This window comes from Globicephala melas, chromosome 17, assembly GCF_963455315.2.
Source record: "Globicephala melas chromosome 17, mGloMel1.2, whole genome shotgun sequence".
Taxonomy (NCBI): Eukaryota; Metazoa; Chordata; class Mammalia; order Artiodactyla; family Delphinidae; genus Globicephala; species Globicephala melas.
In genome coordinates this window covers 8,358,075-8,377,321 of record NC_083330.1, presented here as the reverse complement: position 1 = coordinate 8,377,321, position 19,247 = coordinate 8,358,075, and the positions used below count along the sequence as shown (strand labels likewise).

The 19,247-nt window shown below is 39.6% G+C and overlaps 1 protein-coding gene across 6 annotated transcripts in view; it reads left to right on the top strand.

Annotated features, from left to right (window-relative positions):
- The window catches only part of ASPH (aspartate beta-hydroxylase), a 243,162-nt gene that overhangs the window by 52,331 nt on the left and 171,584 nt on the right, over positions 1–19,247 (top strand). For 5 of the 6 annotated variants that reach the window (XM_060287666.1, XM_030859675.2, XM_060287663.1 and 2 more), the window contains 3 exons: positions 10,335–10,427; positions 13,313–13,387; positions 17,350–17,472. In XM_060287666.1, coding sequence (XP_060143649.1) covers positions 10,335–10,427; positions 13,313–13,387; positions 17,350–17,472 — 291 coding nt within the window. The remainder of the gene's footprint in view (positions 1–10,334; positions 10,428–13,312; positions 13,388–17,349; positions 17,473–19,247) is intronic. The other variant, XM_060287664.1, reaches the window with a different exon arrangement.

The window sequence follows — 19,247 nt, the reverse complement described above, 5'->3', positions numbered from 1 at the left end:
TTTAGCCATTGACTATATTTATTGGTGCTCAACCAAGTAAATTCTTTGAAATTGAGGTACCCGTCTCATGCTTCGAAATTTAAAAGATGAAGCTTTAAAACAATATGTAATAAAAATATGATGTAATAACGTCTGTTTTTATTAACTTATTGATCGTGTATCAGGTAAATGTATATGTGTAATATGAATTGTAATGATTTATTAATACAGAGTATTTTCACTGGAGTTCAGCAAGAATATGAAAATTTTAAATAGTATTTATATGCAACGTGATTTGTAAGTTTCAGGAATGATAAATACTCAGGTAGGTAGGAGTAACGTTACCACCTTCTCTGTTAGCTGTTGTCTTTCTTCCCTCCTTCGCCTTCCTGCTTTCCTGCTTCCCATTCTTCTTCAACTACCCTTTTCCTTCTCCACTTCCTTTCTCCATCCCCTTTTCCTTCCCCCAGCTCTTCCCAGGGCATCCCCTCGGGCTCTTGTGAGGTTGCCTGTGAGTCTCCGTCCCCAGGCCCAGCCAGCACCATCCCCCTCCCCCCGCCCCCCCTCAGGGGGCTGCTCCTTCCTCAGGCTCTTCCCCATTCAACTCCTTTTCATCTCTCCTCCTGGTCTTTTACCACCTGCTTTACCTCCTTTTTCACCCCCCTGTGCTGCCTCACTCCTCACCCTGCCTCACCCGCTCCAACCATCCCTCCCCCACCTTCTCCTGTTGCCCAGTACTTAGTGTTCACTGTGTTCTGAGAATTCTAGAAACAGTCCTGGATAAAAGAGAATTTTATGTAGAAGAACAATTTTAGAATGCTTATTTATGACATCTTTACAGACTCAGAATAGTTATAGAAAGGCTTTAATTGTTTCAAATTAGGATATACTTTCATTTTATATCACAATTTTTCAGTTATATTGGTGGAATGGCATATATTTTTCATATTTGATTGTATTGTACTTGTTTACCGTTGCTAAGGAGTTGCAAATTTGAGATCAAAATTGAGTTCAGAAAACATTTAATAAAATGAAATTTCTATAAGAAATATATTTCTACAAATGGTCTGTGCTGTTCTACATGAAGTCTTAATTCTGTAACCGTGACTGCTGGTGAAATTCAGTTACTGAATTTGAGAAGAATAACCTGATTTGTTGTAACTGCATCGTAAGTGCTGCCACAAAATTTTTTTTTTATTTTTAAAATAATTCTTCACCTTTTTCTTTGAAGAGCCTTTAAAAACAGAGATTTTGGCCTAATTAAAGATATTTGAAATGAGAAGTGAGTGAGTGTTAAGTGCAAATTTTCTAAAAGTATTTGTGTTTTTTGGTTTTTTAATATGCTGGCACCTTTTACTGCTTAAAATCAAGCACCTGTACATTTAGTTGACAAAAATTCCAACAGACATAATAAAATTATCCAGCAAGGGGGCAGGCCTAGAGAATATCTAGTCTAATATCTCTAATCCAATCCTATCATTCTGTTGTTTAAAAACTGAGTCCCCAAGAAATTGTCACATGGGTTAACTTGGGGCTTCCTATGTTGATCAGTCCGGATTTTATTATTTTTATAGTTTGATTATAGGAGCACAGTAAACCACAGTGAATTTTATGGCTCATTTGGTGGCAAATACAGGGGCACTGGCTTGAGGTGAGTAGATCCCAAGTACAGACCTGTAATCAGCTGTTTCCTCCTAGCTCTCTTCTCAGATCTTGACCCTGCTGATTTCTACTTGACTTTATCCTATATGGAGGTGCTACACTTGATGAGGAAGGTGGCCCTCCGGGGGCCCCAGACACATTTTTCTAGCTTAGCCATCCTTGTATGAAGATGCAGTTTTCTGGGCTGGCCCTGGGAGATTCTGGCTGTCCTGGTTAGGCCTGGAAGCATCTGTGACCATTCCTGTAGTTGGGGGACAAACTGGCTCCTGTGCACAAAGCTTTGGGTGTGGGTTGAGGGATTCCCTCTCAAACCACATGAAATGCTTCCTGCAGGAAGGAGTTTCTGGGAGAAGAAGAGGGAGACTCTGAGAACTGGATAGAACGAGAAGCAAAACTATATCCACCGACCACATAAAATTACAATCTTTAAAAAATATATACGGATGTTAGGTCTTGCTAAGATAAATAGATTGAGTTTTTAAATTTATGTATCAAATTTTAAGTGTTAATTTCTGTACAGATGACTTTTTTTTCCTCCATTTTAGAGAAGGGCAGCAAATTATAATGACCTTTACTGAGGGCATTCTGATAATTTTTACCTTGGTTTTTGAAGGACAGTCAATGGCTGTGGGGCATAAAGTACATAAATGCTAAATTCTAAGAAATTAGTGAAAAAAATTTAGACTAACCCTAATCAGCATAAGCATATAAGCATTATCTGTTGCTATTTAATAAAGCACCTGGAAATATTTTAGTTCTATCATTGAGTTTCCCTTTGAATAACAACTCAAGAATTGAATTGAAACTTCTGTCCTAAAATATTAAAAATATTTCAAGAGCTCTTGAGAACTGGGAATTGGCTTACTTTCTTTTTTTTCTTTCCTTCCATTTTCTTCAGTAAATAAAGGTTTCAACTGAATTTTATTGAAAATTGAGGTGACACTTTACTCAGATGCAGTTTTTTACTGTTCACCTAAAAAACTTAGTGGAAATATGCTTTTGGTCATGATTAATGGGTTAAAATTATGCTTGCTTTCGCAGTTTTACTTACTTTTTTATTCAGTATGTAGTTATTTCTATATTCTGCTGCTTCATATTTTTATGTAAGGATAATTAAAACCAGAAAGGTCACCTTTTTGAAATGTCAACTAAAAACAGGGACAAAAATTATATAACTTGAAGTAGTTGGGAGTCAGAAAAAGTCCTGAAAAGTGAAAATTAAATACTGAGTATAAATGTATTTTGTTATATCACTAACATTACTTAAGCTACACTAAGAGATGATGCATACAATTCTAAAAAATGACATTCTTGGCATAATTTTCCTTTGTATGGTAACATTTCCCATGTGAGTAGCAGTCATCGTAAAGACGGTCAGTTTTACAAAAATATTTGAGAGCTTATCAGTTTTTCCAGGAATCTATTATCCTATAGTGTTCAGAATACTTTCTTTGGAAGAACTTTATAATCATTGATATTTTTCCTTCAGTTGTGATGTGTAATTTCTGTGTTTTCATTGGTTAATGGCTTTGTGTGTGAATTTCAGTTATTTCTAACATTGCTTGTAATCAACTATTTGCAATCTTATTTTTTTCAAGATTTTCAGTTTTACTTTATGGATGATTTGCATTGTGCATAGGCGGTCCCACAGCATTTCAAAATGAGGGAGAGACTGGTAAAGAAATTGACATAAATCTGTTAGCATGAAAGTTTGAATTAATCCCGGGGAATTAATTCTGCCAGAGATTGGCTCATAGAGAGTATTTTGTAGTGTTATGGCCTGTGTAGCCATCCAACTTTGTAACTTCAGAGGTTCTCATAATGATTACTTGGGTAGTAGGGACTCCCTGTATATACTTCCATTAGAAAACAAAGAAAGATAGCAAACAAGTATGATTTTAAATGTTAACGGTTTGGGAATTCCCTGGCGGTCCGGTGGTTAGGACTCTGTGCTTCAGTGCAGGGGGCACAGGTTCCATCCGTGGATGGGGAAGTGAGGTCCCACATGCTGCACGGCCAAAGGAAACAAAATTTTTTTAGTGATTTAAGTTAACTATAAATGTCATTTTCCATGAAATGGGTCTGCTGATTTAGTCTGTGTCTCCAGACTTTTATTCCTTTCTCCTGTGTCTTCCACTGTTCCTTCTGTTAATGCCCATTGGTAACAATTCTCCAAATCGGTTACTCAGTTCACCATAAAATGCATCTTGGAAATGCTGTTTTTCTCTCCTTTCCCTCGAGGTGATTGTGCGTGAGTGGCTGGTACGTTGTTAGCACTCGTGCTTCCCTTTCTTTTGTCAGAATAATGGTAATAATTCTACCAAGTTGTTTCAGTCAGTTGTTAAAAGTTTGGAAGCACTGTGGCTATGATTCCCATTCCTTTTATCAACGGATTGTGAGACAAATAGTTAAGTTCTTTATTCTTTGTAACTAACGTATCATTGTAAAATGGGTGTACTGGGTCCTACTTTGTTTTACTGAGATCATTGAACGGGCAAATAAAAGTAATTCTAAATGTGACATATGTATAAAACTGCAAGAATGCTTAGTTATTAAAGGATACTGCTACAACATGGAAGCACAAGATGTGAAATGTAAAGCCTAGAGAAAAGTTATGAAGAAGTAAAGTGTAGTCTTAAGTATATGGTATAATTGAGAAATTTCATACCCAGTCTAAGTGTGAAAAACTTATTTATAAGTTTGCTTTGTACCCACAACACGTTTTTCCGTAGAAGCGATTTTATGGTCTTCAGAGGTTTTTCCATCCAGTCCACAAAAACCTATTCAATTCCTAATTTCCAGTTCTGCAAGTCTCGGTGTAACTACGTTTCTATGGAAAAAGCATTCATCATTCTTCCTCAGGATATTAGGAACATGTTTAGATTTACTTCTAAGTATTTTCCAGAATTCTTTTGGTTACATGTGTGAATCCATTCCACTTAGCTTACGTGGACCAAAAACATTGATTGGCTCACATGACCGTAAAGCCCAGGGGTAGTTGTGCTTTTTGTCTTTTGGTTATGCTAGCTCTGGGTGCTCAGACAGTGGTCTGGACCTCTCTCTCCATCTTTGGGCTCTCTCAGGAGGTGGCCTTCCTTCTCAGGCAGCCTGGAGTCCCCCGTGTTCATATTTATTCCTAATTCTTACAGAATGGGGGATGGGGTAACCAAGCTGTGACTGCAAGACCAAGGGCATGCGAGTGCCACCCTTAAAACTGGGATGATGGAGAACCAGTCCCTCAACGAAATCAGTGCTCTTTTACCGGGAGAAGGGGGGCTGGGTGCGGGGCAGGCCACACGGTGAATATTTATATCCTGTATTTCATCTGCACCAAAGGCAGGCACTTCTGGAACTGTTTTCCCCTTCTCTCCTCCTCACCCGATGCCTCCTGCTGCCGCCCAGATATGAAGGGTTGAACGGGATGAGCCTGAATGGGTAGCTCAGAGTTAGAGCCCTGGGAATAGAGAGAACTCATCCCAACCCTTGGACAACAATAACTTTAGGCAGTTAGAGGAATGTAAGAGAATATGCCATTTGATAAATACTGCCATTTAGTTATCAGGTGAGTTAGGTTTATTTTGTTAAACTCTTTACATTTTCCCCTGGTTCTGTCTAAAGAGAAAGTGTTCGTTCTTAGGAAACTGAAGGGTGAGTATTATATAGCAGACCCAGAAGGCTTATTCTCATGCAAATCTTGTTCGGGGTACTTGGAAAAAATCCTCAGTAACAATCTTTAGTGTCAGGGCCTACCTTCTCCATTTGCCTGAGGATAAAACCACATGAACTAGATGTTTATTACTGGTTTGGGATGTCATTTTTACGTAGAAATCAATTTCTGCAAAAGCTTCCATTTTCTAAGCCCTACAGAGCAGAAAATCATCTATTTTTCTTTGTTCTCATTTCATACCTCATTTGATTTCACTTCATGTATGTATTTATCACTGTTTATTAGCATCTCTACATCGTAGAGGTCTGTCACTTCTTCCTTGCCTCAAATATTTCTTCTCTAAGATTAGAAGAAGGCATATACTTAAAGTTTCTGTGTTGTTTTTGATAATGAAATAAAGACCCACATGCTGTGTCATCTCTATTTCCCATTTATTGGTTCGTTGAAGAAATATTCAGAGTGTCTGCAGTGTATTGGGGGCTGTTCTAGGCCCTGCAGATACAGTCTCTACAATGAAATGCTCTGAGATAAACAGGAGATGGAGAAAAAATAAACTGGACTATTGTCTGTCCTGCCCACTTCCCCTCTGCGTACAACACGCTCCCACTGTGGTGGGCTGCCTTCTGCCTCTCTTGCAGTATCCAGCTAAGTCATCACATCTGTCCTCACGTTCTCTGATCCTCCCAGGTGGTTGGATTGTGTGCCTTGCAATTATCATGCTCTTCACTTTGCTTCTTTCTGGGACTTTGTTATTAGACTATGATTTATGTCCAGTACCTATCATAGTAACTGACATTAACAGGCATTCAATGGATATTTATTGAATGGTTAACATACGAAGTAGATAATTAAAATATATTTCAGGTCTGTATACACTGTTAGTAATATTAGAAAGGTGAAAAATGTTTAAAAAAATTTTGTTAAGGAAAAACCCGGAAGCTTTTTCATTAATTGTTTTAACCACCTTGTAAGTTGCCTTAAGCTTTGTTCATGTTGTTGTGAGTATGTGTGCAAGGCAGGCGGGAGGGAGAGGTAGATTTGTTTCTTTAGAAGAAATAAAGGAAAACATTAACTGATGGGGAAGATGTGTATTTTCTGGGTTTAAATTACCTCATTTAATTCTTAAAAGCCTTCTAATGAGTTACTATTTTATCCGCTTTCCATACTTGTGGAGACCAAAGTTGTAGCAGTGGTAATGTGTTCAAGATGGGATTCAAATGGATTCAAAGGCAGCGCTCTTGGCTGCTGTTCCTAAGCTCCTACACATGGTCTCCTGTTGTGAGATGTTAAACCGAGTCCACTCCAACCCCATCTTTGTGGAGTCCCTCCATTGGTCCTGAAACCAGGCTCTTAGGAATCTTTCTGGCAGTGTTTAATTCTTTTGAGATTTATGTCATCCTCTTCCTGAAGCCTGTCTGTCCACCTTGGGTCACGTGAAAATGATTTGAATCTGGAATGGCTCTTACCGTGTGTCAGGGAAGCTCTTATAGTTCCTGGCAGTAGGGCTGCTCTTGGGATACCTGCCAGGATTGTACCTGCTGATTATACAAGCCAAGAACAACAGCAAGGATTAGCATGGCCAGTTAGTACGGGTGCCTTTGTGGTTTATTGATTTCCCAGAATGGGAAGAAAATCCACTTATTCTTTCCCATTATGGTCAGGTGTAGTTGGGTAGTAGTGAATGAAGTAAGCTGATACTAGGCTACAGTAATTGTATCAGGTAATTAAATTTGCTATGAATGGTTGATTTTAAGTGCTCACTTCATTTACTTTTTATAACTTACTCCATTTTTTAATTACAATTGGAAGAAAATTTATACATTTATTAAATGTAAACATTTAAAAAAAATTTTCCTAATTTGTCTCATGTGCTCAAAGAGCTGAAAACAAGGTGTGTTTTAAGGGAACTAGTTGGTTTTCCAAATCATGCAGGAGCTGTCGTGGTTGACGTGCAACGTTCGTTCAACCCTAGATAATTACTGTCAAACAGTTGTGGTCATCCTGCTGCTCTTGCCAGTTTAGGAATGGAAGTGGGTTCTGGTTCTGACTGTTAAAACTGAAAGGGAAGAATGGTGAGAAGTTCCAGGAAGGATTTCCTCAAGCCTAAGAGAAGCAGAACAAGAGGTGGTCCTTTGCTTCTGGACATCATCTTGTCTGAAAGAGGAGCTTGCAGCTGGGAGAGCCCGGATTGCCACCCTGAAGATGAAGCCAGGGCTGAGAGCCAGCCCACCTGCTGTTAAGTAATAAACTTCCTTCTTGCTCAAGCCAGTGTGAGTCGGTGTTTTGTTGTTTGCAGCCACATCAGCATCAGAACCGATACATTCATTTCATAACCTGATTTTGAAGATTCATTTCAGAGCTGTATCCTTGCCATGTGTACCTCATAATAAATCCAATTTGAAAACCTTTCATTTGCCTTATTTTATTTATTTTTCTTGTTTAATTTTTGTTTACTTTTTGCCTAAAATCTTGTATGAGACATGGATTTACCACTATTTTCTGGGGAATACTTCATGGATTCATGGATTAAAATGGACTTGGGTAACAGAAAAAATTTTGGAAACATCACAGTAAAAGCTTCCACATGGGTTATCAAAACAATAAGAATTATTCTAAAATGTGTTTTTGTTAAATATTAGGAAGTTTATAAGGGTCTGGGGAAAGAGATGTGTTAATGCGATCTTCAGCTTCTTTGAAGTTTACAAAATATTTTTGCACTGATTTCACCTCTGGAAAATAGCTGTGACCAGGTATTAGTACATTTACAATTCAGCTGCTGCTTTGGACAGAAAAGAAAGCTACTCAATATTTTCTCTTGTTATGCGCTTCTGCTTTCTCCCGTTGTTTTTCACGTTTTACAATGTCAATTTTAGAGACAAATAGCTCCCAGCTGATTTAGAGAAAGCTGTTTATTAGGGGCATCGTGGGTCTGAATATTGATGTACTAGTTGTTTTCAAGCACTTTTAGGATCAAAATTTTTTTCAAATGAAACTTTTCTCAGAATCCAGTAAGAACGGGATTTTCAGGCAGCTTAAATCTTTATTGTTTGATGGGGGAATATTTAACTGCTTATTGAACCCATGGAGCACAGTTTTGAAAGCCTGCTACAGATGGGATTCGTGAAGAATGACCCTGTAATTTTTCATCCAAACTGAGATGCTTTTGAGAGTGAAGTCATTTTACCAGGACAAAAGACAAACCAGACCGTCCGGGTAAATTAGGCTTGTGGTACTGAAATGGTGGATGCTGCTAGAGCACAAATAGGCATCTCGTTGGTAAATAGTAGCAGGGAAATTGATGTGAGTCCGCCTTGCCTCCTCTACAGCCCTAAGCCTCGCTGGTGCAGCTATAGCCTTGGCCCTGCAGAGAGTCTGCAGCCCTTTAAAGAGCAGAGCAGTCACACACGGGGTGTGCTCAGCCCTTTTGCAGCAGTTTGTTGAGCACCTGCTATGTACCAGGTGTTTTCTGAGATGCTGAGAGTGCAAAGATAAATGACTTGATTCTGAAGACTCAAAGTTTAGCCTGTTCATTCAGCAGAACTTGGCCGTAAGTCCATACCTGTTCCAGTAATAGTTAAGAGACGTAAGCATGGCTTATTTAAGTGGAAAAGGTCATGGGAATTTTCAGCCCTGAATTTGGAATTTGAAATGAGATGTTTTAATAAACCTTCATCCCTTACCCCCGTGCCCTGAAAGTGAACTACAGTTAGGGTCTGTGCCTATTTGTGTATGCTTTCTCAGGAATCTATAGTTAGGAGTAGAACACGACTCTATGTATTGGTGTTTGTTTTCTAACGTTAGGTTTTTTGGCTAGGTCGTATCAGAAATAAGTAACTAGAGGAAATATAAATGATGAGGTGGGATCCTGTGAATCTGTTTCAGTGTCTTTTTAGGATTTGGGAGGGGATGGTGGGAGGGTGTTTTTGTCAGTGGGAGAAAAATGAAGAGATATAGAAAAGCGAACAATAAGGGAAAATATAAAGAACCAAAACAGAAGAGTAAGTGACACTGAAATGAGGATTTTCCAGACTGCAATAGCATATCTCCAATGAGTTGTATAAAGCTGCTTAAGATTAGAAAAGACCTCTCAGTTCTCTCCTGACCTTTTCATTCCAGCTATTGACATGCAGAACACATGCTCTTTAGTAGCTACTCTTGGTACAAGATTCTCGGTGGGGTAGCAAAGAGCCCAGGGTTTGGTAAATGGAATTGTCAGGCTCATGACAGTCTAATTTAGTTTTCTAAATAGCTGTATTTAATTGAGGATGTACTTTAATGTGCTACATATAAAATATCAAAGAACTAGCAGTATAATAGATTTTAGACCAGCATTGACTTTAAAAATCATCTTTCATATTAATTTACCCCGATGTCTTATTTTCCTTAAGACAAAAAAGGAAAAACATAACTTTTTCCGTATTTTTTTATGGAATAATACTGCTCATAAATGTTACCTTTAGAAGATTGTACATAGTGACTTATGTATTATTTCCTCTCATATTTAACTATAGTTTTCAAGAAGAATAATTAATTATATATAAATCAAAATATGGAGTACATGCAAATAACAGTAGAAGGTTCCAGAGTCTCTTAATTGTCTTATTGCTGAATTCGGAGTCCAAGAGTTAGAAGCTAATTAGTCACTTACGAACAGGAGAGGAGACTGAACTCATACTGAATTGGCAAGTTCAGATACGGCTTTTTATTTTACTTTGCCTATTGTTTTAGTGCCTATATTTTAGAGATTTGTGAATATTCACACAATGATTTATTATTATTTTTTAAATGAAAAGTTCATTTAGGCAAAGAGATGTTAAAGGCCCAGGTGAAGTTAGAGAACAAACTATTTTCCTACTTCAGTTTTTAAGCATATCAACATTTTCCTGTAATATAAAGTCTTGGAAACTTTGAATTACTGGCAGTATTGATGAAGTGTTTGGAAACATTATTTTACTTGGTTTAACATGTCAAAATTTTTTTAAAAAAGAAAGAAAACCTTAAGTTAACTTTGTGAATAAAAATGCAGGCTTTAAAGAAAGATCTGCTCCAAAGCCAACAGTCCCACCAGAAGAGGCCGAGCCGTACCCTTGGCTGGAGGATCAGGTCCTGGAGGGGCCAGGTAAGCTCTCCTCTAATTCTGACTGCTTGCACCTCAGCTGCCAGGTATCCCAGGTAGCAGTGTCCACAGTCATGTTATACCCATCATTTTGTTTCACAATGTTTGCAGAATAATGAAATGCTTTCTCTGTCTTCTGAAATTTTATAGTGAACTCTGTTCTTTTCTAGAAAAAGTTTATACAGGATCGTTTTAATTTTTGAGCTCAAGAATCCAAGGCACAGAGGAGGTTTCTCCTTGTCTGAACATAGTTAGAAACATTGTGAACTAAATGCTCTGTTTCTTGATTCCAAGTCCAGGACTACTGTGCCATATTACATTGAAAGAAAAATTACACATGTACCGTTGCACTAGTTTTGTCACATTATTTAATAGAGGAGGTCTACGGTGTTTCCAGTCTTTTTAATATGAGTCTCCTGTCTGCAACAAAAGGCTTCCCAGGCCTCCGTGTGATCCTCTGTGCAGCCTGTTTTACATCTGCATGAATTCATAGCTCATTTCAAGTATTTCCCCAGTCACTCAAGGGCCTGTGACCCATAGGATGAAGACTCCTGAAGTCTCTTAATAAATTGGTAAATGAAATTTGGTTCCATTACTATCATTTCCTATTCGTGCTTTGAGTTTTGTTGCAAAGTACTGTTTAATTTCTGTACATTTTTCATTTACCCAGTAGTTCTCAAAAATTTGGTTTCATCTTGCCACCTATTGGAAGTGTTAGGTATGACATTGCATATTTACTGGCAACTTTATTACTGAGTCCAGGTGGTATCAATACTTGGGCTGACTTTATCACTAGGTACTGGTGAATACTGTTTGATTTACCTTCCTTCCTTTTAATAAAAATCAATATGTTGCTCTTATTTTTTGTTATTGCTCAAATAATCCCAGGAGAATTTCCTGTCTCTCTCCCATTCCTGTAGAATTGCGGTAATCATACCATGGCTTCAGAGCAAGAGTGATTTTTTCTTTTTTCTTTTTTTAAGGTTTATAATTTGAATGTATATTTGGATTTAGCACCTCAGTTTTACTTTGTGCTAGATTAATCTATAATTTTAAAAAATCTTAGTTTTCAAAGCTGGTACTTACTCCGAAATGTACTATTTGCTTTCTCTCCTCCTTGTTTTATTCTTTGTTCATATTACTCTTTGCATATTACTGATAACTTGTCCTCCTAAGTCCTTCAGTTATCACCTCATATCCTTTTCAACTTCTTGGTGATATTTGATTTAGTTTAAATGTTGCCTTCTCAACCTTCCTCTTACCTAGGCCTTTACCTTCTGTCTTCTCTGACTACCCACCTATTCTATAAACAGAGGTACATATCTTTCATTAAAACACAATGAAATAACCACCCCTTTGATCCCCACAGTTCTCTCCATCTGCCTTCCAGTCTCTCTCCTTGTACTGGCTACACTTTTGAAAGAAGAATTTGCAGTTGCTTTTTTGCCTTATTTACACTTAGTCTTTAACTCACTGCAGGCTGGGTGGTTTTTTGTTTTTTTTTTTTTTGCCTTTACTCAACTTCCCCAGGGGAAAGGAGGGCATCAGAGACTCGTGGAAAGATTACACAGCATGGCGCAGTCACCAAGTTCTAAGCCGGTGCTGGTAGCAGATGATTTTAGAGAGGCGTGTGAAGGCTAGATTGTGGAGGTCTTGCATTTCCTTCTGGGGCTTCAAGGAACTTAGATTTTCATCTGTTCAGGGAGAGGAAGCCATTAAAGGGTTTAAGCAGAGGAACAGAGTGCCAATCTCTACTTCTCTTTACTCACATTATATTTTCTGTTGCTGTCAGCAGTTGTAAAACTGGGAACTCTGCTAGGAAGCTATCGTGGGCATTGTGTGAGGGAAGAACAGAGATTGGGAAGGTCTCCTGTAATTCTGTGAGAATATGTATAAAAGTAGTTTGTGAAATATCAACATCTATAAAAATAGAAGGCACTCTGTGCTTTAGAAATGGTTTTGTAGTATAATTAGCATAGTAGAGTCTTACACTTTTTTCAGTCTGAAGTTCAGATTAACTTATTCTGTTTTTGTCACTGAAGATTAGTTTGTCAGTATAACTGATGTCGTTGGCATTATCTCATTTGATGGCATTCATGATACTAAGTCTGGTGCTACTTCTGTTTAGTGAACATAGATGACGTCTGTTAGACGGAAAATTTATAATAGTGTCAATGTAATTATAGCTTCTTGTTTGTCGTATGATATTGCAATAAGCCTGATAATCCGATAAGCACCACAGTGTAGTCGCAATGTCATTACTAACGTTGTTCACGTCTGTAATTTACATTATGACAGATGTGACTGTCAGATGAGGTTCTCCAATGCTGAGAGGATTGTCTTGTAAGGTCTTCTACTCACGCTTCCTGACACCTTCTGGGAGCAGGCAACCAACCATCCCAGCCCTCATACCAGCCAGGGAGCCCTTTCTCCTGACTATTGGGAAAGACAGTGGTTGACCATGTACTTTAATTTTATTGACCTCTTCCTCCACATTTTATCTTTATTTCCCAGTACTTCCTTTTCTGAAAGCTTTGCCCTTCCCATTTGCTTTTTCTATCGTTAGTGTGAATTTTGTTAACTAGAAACTGAGATAATTTTGCTCTGAGTGAGGTTTTTTTTTTAAAGAGAAATCTGAACCCGAGTTAGTTTCCTATGTTTTAAAATCTTATGAAGTTGTTTAGCGTTTATATCTGCTGTCAAAATAAACCCAACTTTAAATATCTACCCTATTTGCCAACTTAAAAAACGGGCTAAGCTGATAGGAAAAGGGTACACAGTTGATTAGTCCAATATATTCATTTTAATGTGTATATGGGGAGGCCATATCTCATGTTCTACATTAATGTCTAGATTTTTTCTACTTAGTTATGTTTTAATTATTTTAGGGCTTCCGAATATTGAGGATGAAGTACAAGAACAAGTTCAGTCACTTCTTGATGAAACGGTATACGCAGAACATGGTATGAATTAAAATCTGTGTTTCATGCATTACTAAAATAATGGTTAATTACCTTAAATGTCTTGGACATTATTTTGAACTTTAAATAATAGTTAAGTGGGCTTTTAAAAAAGCTACTGGAGGACAAGGATTTCTAAAATAACACTACACTCATTTTATTTTACCCCATTTTATTGTTAAGAGAATAAGCAAACAGAGACCAGTGATACATCAAGAACACATACCTCAGCAGCCGGGAGGAGGGGATAGAACAGAACCAAGCGAGCTGTAATGGGCTCTCCTGGAGCTGTCTTCAGCCCTCAAATTATACTGAATGCTTGGGTGGCCGCCACAGCAAAAAAGGGGAAACTTTAAGTTATGTGGGTCACATTACTAGAGAAGAAGTAAACATGCTATTTACTTAAAGAATCTAAAAAGTTTCTTATGTTAAGTTCTGTACAGAGAATATTAAATGATACTATAGAAACCAGTGTTTTTAAGATTTTATAAGACTGTTTCTTGAAGCATCTGTTGATAAAAGCACAGAATCTAACCCCAAAATGTAACAAGGATTTTGAAGAGGGCAGAACACGTGGTGTCCTGATACTTCCGGTGGTTTGGTGTGAGCTGAAGGTAGTCCTAGAGGAAAACAATAATGTTTCTTAAAAACAGACAGAATTCCCTATCATTTAACTTGGGCTTTTGCAGGCCAGCTAAAGTATCTTACTCAGTCTTAGGTATTTGGGGGTTAAATGTAAAGCATCCCATCCAGCTCCATCTGTGCTCCTTTGGGGAGACCAGCTTTGGCTGCGTTGTAGGTTTTTGCCCTGGGCTGCTAGGAGTCTAGGAGCCTGTGTCCTTTTATTACCAGTTTCTTCTCAGCTAGAAAAGCTACTTCACCTGAGCGTATCTGCCTGTATAAGCAAACGCAGGCTTTCCCTTCCTATATCTTTTTTTTATTTTTTATTTTAACCTAACACAAGGATGATGCAATCTCAATACATGATTGATTTCAATATGTTGAGGTAGGTGCTGTGATGGTGAAACACGTGATGCTATGTGGGGTTAGCAGAGGCTTCCTGGGGAAAATGACATACTGATTTAGGAGCTGGAGAATGGTGTAGTGCTTTGCCAGGCAAATGCTATGAGTAAAGAGTAATGTTTAAGCAAAGGGCATGGCATGTGTGAAAGTCCAGAGGTCAAAAGGGTCTGAAGTGAGGTGGAGGGATGAAGGGAAGGGTGTTTTTACTTGATTCTAAGAGGAGTTGGAACCATTGGAGGGTGGGAAGGAGTGTTGTGTATTCTGTCAGTGTGAAAAATAAGGTGAAGGAGATGTCAGCAGGGAGATCAGATGGGAGGTGGTACCCGTGACCCAAGTGAGTCGAGATGGTTGGTCAAACTAAATTTCACCAAAGGTTCCCAAGGTAGGGGAAGAAGGAAGTGAAGGATGTGGTAGACATTTAGGTGGGTGGGTGCAGGATGCCAGACAGGAGAGAGGAAGCCAGGCTAGCATTGGATTGTGTTCCTTGGACCTCTTCTTTATCAAGACTTTCTCCTTAGAAAATCACAGGCCATGACTTTAAATATTATTTAAATATTAAATATTGCTTCTGAATATGTATCTACGGCCCTCACACCCATCTAAGCTCCTGGACTGTCTAACTGCATATTCTTATCTCCATTTGTATGTTTTATCTCAGACTTAAAATGTTCCTAAAACTGAATTCGTGATTCCTTTCCATCTCACAGCTCGCCTGCTCACCTGCAACAATGTTTTACTCTTATTCTAGTCTTCAGTTAATGGTCTCCCTATCCACTTAGTTGCTTAAGCTAGCATCCTGGGAGTTTTCCTTGATTTCTCTCTCCTCTTTTCCCCTCATATGTAATCCATCAGCCAATCCCTTCAGCTTTGCCTCCAAAACGTATTTTGACTTCTGCCATGTGTCAGCTACCACCATCCCCTCTTCCCATCCACTTGGGCCCCTGTTTCCATCTTTGCTCCTCTGCACCCCCTGTTTGATGTGGCCGAGCCCACTGTGCCTTGTCTGGGCCTGGTCTCTCTCCCCTTGGTCACTTTTCTCTAGCTCACCTGGCCTTCCCTTTTTTCTTGGTCATTGCCAGACCTGTCCCTACCGTGGGGCCCTTAACTTGCTCTCCCTTCTGTTAGTGTGTGCGTGTGTGTGTTCCAGTCTTCACATCTTATCAGACCAAACTTGGCCTCCCTGACACCATCTCTGGAGTAGACTCTCTGTCCCTGTTATTCTGTATCTCACTGTCAGGTTTGGGTCCTGCAGTTGCATTTATAAGCTGTGTGGCTTTAGTCAAGTTCTTCAAGCCTCTCATACTTCAAAGTGGGATAATTGCTATCTCATAGGGTTGGTGCAGCAGCTGCAGGAAGGCATGGCAGTGCCTCCGGTGAGGTCCAGCAAACTCTCAGGAGACTGTTTTCCTCACGGCAGGCTGTCCCTGGGCCGTGGAGACTCACAGACAGTGTACGGTGCTCAGTTGATCTCCCTATGAGAGCAGGGGCTTCCGTTGAGTAGATGGCTGAAAGAGCTCAGTCCCACTCACATAAAAACTGTAAAATTAGACTGAGTAAATGAGAGTAAGGGAAAAGGAACATGGCAAGAAGAAAAGAAGAAAAAGAGTTGTACGGTTAGTGACAGGAAGAATTGGTGATTGGTTTGCTGAGAAGCAGAAAATCTCAAATGAGGAGAAACAAGATAGCAGGCTGTGATGAGAAGACAGAAGACAAAAAGTATCGACAGAAAAGGGCCTAATAGTCCAGCAACACCTGAGAACATCACTGGGCCACACCAGAAGTAAAGTGACCAAGGACTCTGTCCTGCAGTGTGTGTGTGGGGTAGCTCCGTAGCAGTAGAAGTAGTAGTATTGTTATTACTGGGATGATGATGGTAAAAATATTAACGACAGCAGAAGCAGCACAGCAACAATAAAACCTAAATACTTATTATGGGCCAGGCTTTTTTCTAAGTGTTTCAGTCCTCACAACAATGCTGTGAGTAGGTACTCTTATTGTTTCTTTTTTATGGAAGAGAAATCTTAGGCACAGAGTCATTAAGTAACTCTCCCAGGGTCACACAGCTGGTCTAGGGACAGACCTGGATCTGGAGTCAGATATTCCAGATCGCACACTCCTAGAGCAATACTGCACTGCACACCTGAGTCTAGTTCCCTTGAGTTCTCTCGTTTAAGGGCTACATCCAGAGCATCCTCTGCTCGAGGCCATGGCAAGTTACTACTGGGAGAACGTCTTACACCGTGATGACAAGCTAACCCATGTGGCAGTGGAGTCATGCAGCATGTCCAACGTCTACACAAGAGAAGCAGAATGGTTCAGTGTATCGTGAAAGTCTCAGAAGAGAAAATGAGCATCTTAGCATAACTTAAAGGCTAAACATAGGAACCTTTAGAAGCAAAGTATAATGCAGCTGAACTAATGCGGATGACGGGGCATACGGTTTAGCTGGTGGCCTGATGTTCTTTGTAATAGAATATTTGCAGAGAGTTACTTAAGATTGTTACGTGGAATTTTACGTCAGTTCTCAGTGGAAGGTTGCAAGGTGACCTTTCCTCTGACCTAGTGATAACTGAAGAGGCAAATATAGTAAGAATTCTGAATTCATTTATTCACTTATTAAATACGTATTGAGAACTTCCTATGGCTAGTCATGGCCCCAGGGGCTGGGCATACTTAGTCACCAAAATATGTGAGGTCCCTGTCCTTGGTGAGTTTATGTTCTAGTGAGAGAAGACCTGTTACCCCCTCGGGTACACTAGCCCTTGGCCAGAGAGAGGACAGAGTTTCAGCATGTGCAGTGGCCCAGAAAAGGGGCGGGGCATGCCAAGCAGCTGAAGTGGGTATGTGGCAGCCTTTCAGTTGGGGTGTCTGTGTCTGTGTGGGCTGCTGCCTGGGGCCCTTGCTATAGGCCTGTGTCACTTTGTTCATTATCATTGTTCAAGGAGAGGACCTACACCAAGAACAGGATGGAGCAGCAGGAGAACTACAGCCCGAAGACGGTATCTTTGCAGAAAGTGATACAGATGACAGATACCAACCTGTGGGGACTGGAGCAGTGCATGAAGGTAGAACACAATTTTTTGGTTTCAGAATAAAACACAATAGGTAATTTGTAATTACGATTATTGAAGTTTTCTTAAACACCTTTAAAACCAATATTTAGCTTTTATCTAAAGTTTTTTTTTTTTAAGTTGAAAACTTCAGTTAAAATCAGTCTTTTCCCTAAAATAAATAGATATCCCAATTTTTTAACTCAAAGTACGTTAGGGGAAATTCTAAGGATACATGCATTTCTTATAGGATGTAAGTGAAATCCTTCAGCACATTTACTTCCACTGTACTCTCCTTCCTAGAGTACCATTTGTTGTAAGAAATTCAAACGACTGATGAAATACTGACCTTGATAATCTATCACAGGCTCTTGTTCTAAAATAAACTCTATTACTACAGTGGGTAGAATACAGTTCATAGCCTAGGCATTGGCAAACTTTTTCTGTAAACGGCCGGCCGGTCAATATCTTAGGCTTTGCGGACCATGCAACCTCTGTCCCAACTACTCATCTCTGCTACCACGGTGCAAAAGCAGCCCTGGACGATGCCTAATTGGATAAGTGTAGCCGTGTTCCAGTAAAATTTTAATTAGAAAGTCAGGAGGCAGGCCCAATGTAGACTACATATGGACCACAGTTTGCTGACATCTGTGTATAACGATATTTTAAATTAAATGCTGGTTATTTAAATATCAGTTGAGTAGTTTACTTTGTATTATTTGCAATAGGCAAGTCAGAATTATTGCTATTCACTACTGACATATAGAAAAATTTTTATTCGTATACTTATTGCTCTGCTCTGCTTTAATGTGAGGCTACCATGATTATTTGGAGCCCTGCTGAGTTAAGTCCACATGCTTTGTTCTTGTGGTATCTATTCTCTGTACTCTTTTCTTAAAGTAGTCCTTTAAAACCTTAGTGGTTTTAAGCCACAAGTTTTGTACTCTGACTGATTTTTGTCATTTTATTTACAATATATAAATGATATCATTTTATACTTAAAATGAGTGCTAAGGGAACCTTGTTTATTTAAGAGGGATGTTGTATTTCTAAAGAGTGATACAGGAAAACAAGCCTATGCTGAAACCAGGGGGAGTGGTTCGTGGCACCAACACAAAGTGAACAGTTACATGACGCACCCCGCTGTGTAGTAATCGTCAGAGTCTGTAGGACCCATGTAACAACACAGCACCACCGGCCGCCGAGGGTCTAGACTGGAGGTGCCTGGTAGGGTTCAAGGGTTAGCTCAGCCTAAGTTGAGTTCAGAGAGCCGGACAGAATGGTAAGAAACAGGCGGTAGATCGGATCCGCAGCGCTAGTCAAGGTAGGAAGGTCTGGAGCCATAGGGTCGTGGATTCAGAGAGACAACCTCTGATGAACATGATCCACTAAGATGGGCTGGTATCCCACCACACCACTTCAGATCCTGGCTGCATTTTAGTATCCCCCGGGGAGCTTTTAAAAGAATTCCGGTGACCCACCCTGATCAAAGTGAATCAGAGTGTTTGGGGTACGGGGCCCCCAAAATGGACGATTATAAAAGCTCTCCAGGGGATACATAATTGCTGCCAGTGTTGAGCCCAGGTATGGTTCAGCTGTTTCCTGTCTCCTGGGCCTCCCCTCACTTCCTGCTCTGCTGTGTCTGCACGGGTTAAGGCTTGTGCTCAGAGCCAGCGGGAATCAGGCAGAACACACAGGACTCGTCCCGGCCACGTAAGAATTGAGAGGTCAGGTAGCCTCAGAAGATGCAGTTGGTAAATGGTCGCAAGGACTATTTTAAAGCATAAACA